We start from the raw sequence: 4901 nt of genomic DNA, 5'->3' as shown, positions 1-4901 counted from the left end.
CCTTTCAGCAAAACCTTGCTAGTGTGTGATGCAATTTGCAAAACACATTAAACGCAAGAAGAACGAAAATGAAAGTGTGGACACTTTGCTCCTTCTTAGAATTGGGAACAAAACACCCATGGAAGGAGTTACAGAGACAAAGATTGGAGCTGAGAAGAAAGGATGAACCATCTAGTGACTGCCATATCCGGCAATCCATCCCATATTTTTTAATGTTGTTTTTTTCTCCATATGTTGATTCCTATGTTTTATATGTGCCAAATTATATTTGAGTTCTATATTATAGTTCAAATTGATCTTACAACTTTTAACAATACATATGGATCTTACATGAATATGTATAGGTCTTAAATGCTCCTGAGTTAATTCAAAGTATGTATTAACACGAATTCTTCCCTAAATCCATTGCAGTAACTCTAAAACCAATACCTATAATCATGTGCTTACACAGACACTAGTAATTGCAGCTATGTTGGAACTACTAGCAGATCATCATCAACCTGAATTTTACAGGTTTACAGTCAAATGTTGTAAAGCATGGAGTAGTGGTGCATGCATGCAATCTTAGTACTCAAAAGATAAAGTCAAGAGGATCACCATAGCTCATCCTACCCCTACCCCCTGGGCTGCACAACAGAATCTTTCTCAAGGAAAAGAAAGACATAAATAAGCAGTGAAAGGCTATTGAGTATCAAAGCAATGTTGAGCATGAGAAGTTATATGAAAAAAGAACATGTTTATGTATCTGTAATATGACAGTATATGGCATTTTAAATGTGCATCATTTATTTCATATGTACCACAACATTTTATTATCAGCTGTCCAGAATCTAAGACTGAGAAAACAAGAGTCAAAACCTACAGAATCCAGACTCAAACCCAGACCCATTACACTGTTGTTTAGATTTGACACAACTAAATGAGGACATGAAGAAATGAGATCAAGGGATTCCCAACTAACACCTATTGCTGTTTCAGCTGACACTGAGCAAACATTGATCCACTTTCTCCTATGTTTTTCATTAGACAGTAAGACAAGAAGCATTATGCTGTCTACTGGATAAGGAAAGTTTTTCTTTAAGATTTGTTGTTTTATGAATTGTGCTACAAATTGTTCATGGGACCTAGATTAGTTATAAATGAGCATAGATTGAACTTCAGAATAAAAGAGAAGAAAGAAAAGGCTTTCTGTTGTTTGTTTGATATCACCAAGAGTTTTAATGTGCTTGTTTGCATCCATTATTTTCCCTTGCAATGTCTCTGTTCAACCGCATATTAATTATTCTTCACACTCATGTGAACATCCTTTGACTTAGCCTTCTCCCATACCATTCATCTATTTCCCAAAACAATTCCTATTCATCTTCAAGATTGTTGTAGCCTCTAAAATTCTATTAGGCTTGTCTTTCTGCCTAGATATTCTGTAGGCAATGCTGTATTCAGCCAAGTCATCTGCCACCTCCTCAGAAAGAGAGCCTCCTAACATCCAGCACAAAAACATAGGACAGTTATTCTCAGTAGTTACATTCCTCCAGGACATTTTGTATCATTCTTTCCATACAAATTCACAGACACAAACATTATTCTTTTTTTTTTTAACAACTTTCAGATTTGTACCATTATGAGATCATAAGTATCATCAGCCTTCTAAACAATATATTTTACTGTTGAACCAAAATCTAGATATTTTGTTGTCTAAAATAAGAAAGGCCCTCAGTTTATATTTGATTTTAAATAAACTCCATCATTGTATATAGAAACTTTATGACATAATGAAAAGAAAATCATAAAAGGGAAAATACCAAGTGCTAATAAATAGTGGTAATGTAATTTATTTGAGGAAAAAACAAGATACCTTTAACAATAACTAGTAAACTTGCTTAGTCAAATTCTTTGCAATGAAGACATGGAAGGTCCTTATACTCACATGCTCACCCTAAGGTCCATAAAGGAAAAACCTAATATAGGTTCCCTGTATCCTGAATGACCTAACCTATTGTTCACAGCAAACTCATCAACTCCAGTTTACCAAACTTATCTTAGATTATAGAGAAAAGACAAGAGTTAATATGGCATTTTCCCTCCAAACTTCATCTTTTGGAGAAACAAATGACCCTTTCAAAATGAAATCTACAAATATTCCCAGAGAGTTAGTGACTGAATAAATCAGATTATTTTTCTCTAAGACTACTGAAATCAGTATCTCTATGGAAGTGCAACGTAGTATTTCTAGATGTACTCTAATCAAACATACTACCATTGTGCTTATGATGTAGCTCAATGAAAAAAATTTAGCATTGAAGAAATTCTAAGTATGAATAAACACCATACAACACACACAGCTAAAAAATATTTTTAAAAGTATATTTAAAAATATCATGATTTTACCATTTCTGCATATAATATCATTGAGTATTTTCTACTAAAATTCTTGTGATTTCTATGACTACAGTGTACTGTACAGGTAGATTACTGCAAAATGTATTTGTTAAATTTTCAATACTGAAAACAGATAATATAAGATTTTGGAAAATTACAAAATAACCTGTTCTCTCTTCACTTAAAGGATAATGGATTGATCATCTGAAACTGCCTTTACTTCTGAATATTTCTTTTTTTTACTTTGTAGCTGACATTATTTTAAGTAACATTGGTTTGCCTAAAATAATAAGATGAAGACAGTCATTAGTAACTGTTGGCACTAAGAAGCTATGTTTCAATTCTCAGTTCTAAAACTCCTATAGAGCAAAATATCAATACTTACTATTTTGCTATCAAAATTACTGACAGTCCCATTGCATTAAAGTAGCAACAGATACAAATAACTCTCATCACTATTAGGGTTGAAAATCATCTAGAAATAACCACCAGAATAAAGGTGAAAGAAGTAAATTACATAACTATATATGAAATAAGAGGGACTAGAAAAAGTTGAAATATTATTAAATCTAGGTATTGCCTACAGAACCTAGTGAGGTACAAGATGAACATGTACAACATATGAGTAATTATTAATATGCTTGAGCTTCAAAACTAAATTAAACATGAAAATAAAATACATAAAATTAAAATTATGTATCTTCAGTGAAACTCTCATAGCAGTCTAATTATTTTTGTCAACATTTTCCAAGATTGTTGTACATTATTTGCATTTTTTCCTTTTCAGACAGATCTGGGACATGGTTAATTAATTACATAAACCTTATTTACCAATTACATATCACAACAAACCAATATGCCTTGTGAGACTTTTCTTAAAGAGACATTAGCACATATAATTTATGCCACATGGGGCACCAATGATAGACAAAAGAAATGATTTTAAGTCTAGCCTTGTGAATCAATGAGATTAATAAAGTCATTCTGAGGAATTAGTGAAAATTTTTTTTCATAATTTACTGATTTTTGCACAATATTAAATAATTTTGATTCTATAATATTCCGACCATTATTTGGATTATTTGGATTTGGAGGTCTTTTACTCATTTTTGCCATTGAAGCTTTTCAAAACTGTGGTTCAAATCCAGGGCCTTATGCTTATAAACAAATGCTCTCATACTGAGTTATTCATTCAGTCCTCTCCAAAATTGTAAATCTGACATACCATAAGGTTTTCCATTCATATCAATTACAAATTCTTCTTAGATAAACGTACTTTTCTTCAAAGTTTTTCTCAGTGCAATGTGGACATCCTTATTCCTTAAACTGTAAATAAACGGATTCAACATTGGGCCCACAATGGTATAAAATATGGTAGATATTTTATCATCATCCACTGATGCACTAGAAGGTTTAAGATACATGAATGCTGAAGCTCCATAGAAAAGAGAAACAGCTATGAAATGGGAGCCACAGGTCCTGAATGCTTTTGACCTACCTTCTGCAGAATGGATGCTGAGGATGTTGGAAAGGATCAAGGTGTAAGAAATAAAAATAGTCAATGTGGGAACTATGACATTGACACCCACAACAATGAAAACTACCAGCTCATTGATGTAGGTGCTTGTGCAGGACAGCTTCAGGAGAGGGGGTATGTCACACATGTAATGATTAATGATGTAGCCTTCACAGAAGGTGAGTCTCAGCATGCAAACAATGTGGGCTATGGCACCCACAAGCCCCATCACATACATCCCCCCTGTCATCAAGAGGCAGACCTGATAGGACATGGTGACCTGGTAAAGCAGGGGCTTACAGATTGCAGCATATCTGTCATAGGCCATTGCTGTCAAAATGTAGCACTCATCAATAACAAAGAAGGAGAAGAAAAAGAGCTGAGTCATACACTCTGCATGAGAGATGATGTTTTGCTTCACAAAACCCACCAGCATTTTGGGTGTTATGACAGAAGAGTAGCAGAAATCAATAAAAGAAAGGTTGAAGAGAAAGTAGTACATGGGGGTGTGCAGGTGAGGATTCAAAACAATCAGAACAATCAATCCCAGGTTCCCCACCATGGAGACCACATAGATTCCCAAGAAGAGGAAGAAAAGAGGCATCTGGAGCTCTGGCTGCTGTGTTAAGCCCAGCAGGATAAACTCCTTCACAGAAGAGTCATTGCTGAAGGCCATTCTTTCCAATGTCATGTCTAAGTGAGAATAGTAAAAATAGTAACATTAGAATAAAATCCCAGCCCTCTCCCACCAATATCCTTAAAATGACACAAAGAACCATCATGGAAGAATATAAGTAATCCTATCCTTGTTGGCACTGGTTTTCAATATCTAAGTGGCTTATTGTATAAAACAAAACATAAATATATGACAAACCACTTCTTTGAGAATATTATAGGGGAACCAATAGTAATTTTTGCTTCTGTAGCATCTTTGTTCTCCTTCTACAATGACATTTGCCTTCCAAGTGATAATCTCAAAGGAAGGGACAAGGTACATCAGCCATTC

At 34.1% G+C, this 4901-nt stretch overlaps 1 protein-coding gene across 1 annotated transcript; it reads right to left on the bottom strand.

Moving 5' to 3' along the window:
• Positions 1-3641: 3641 nt before the first annotated feature.
• Olfr890 (olfactory receptor 890) lies at positions 3642-4586 on the bottom strand. Its single transcript, NM_146481.2, has one exon. The coding sequence runs from the start codon at positions 4584-4586 to the stop codon at positions 3642-3644; it is 945 nt and encodes a 314-aa protein (NP_666692.2).
• Between the last annotated feature and the right edge of the window lie 315 nt (positions 4587-4901).

The sequence above is a fragment of the Mus musculus genome, chromosome 9 (assembly GCF_000001635.26).
Source record: "Mus musculus strain C57BL/6J chromosome 9, GRCm38.p6 C57BL/6J".
NCBI classification, from domain to species: Eukaryota; Metazoa; Chordata; class Mammalia; order Rodentia; family Muridae; genus Mus; species Mus musculus.
This window is presented reverse-complemented; position numbering and strand designations above follow the sequence as displayed.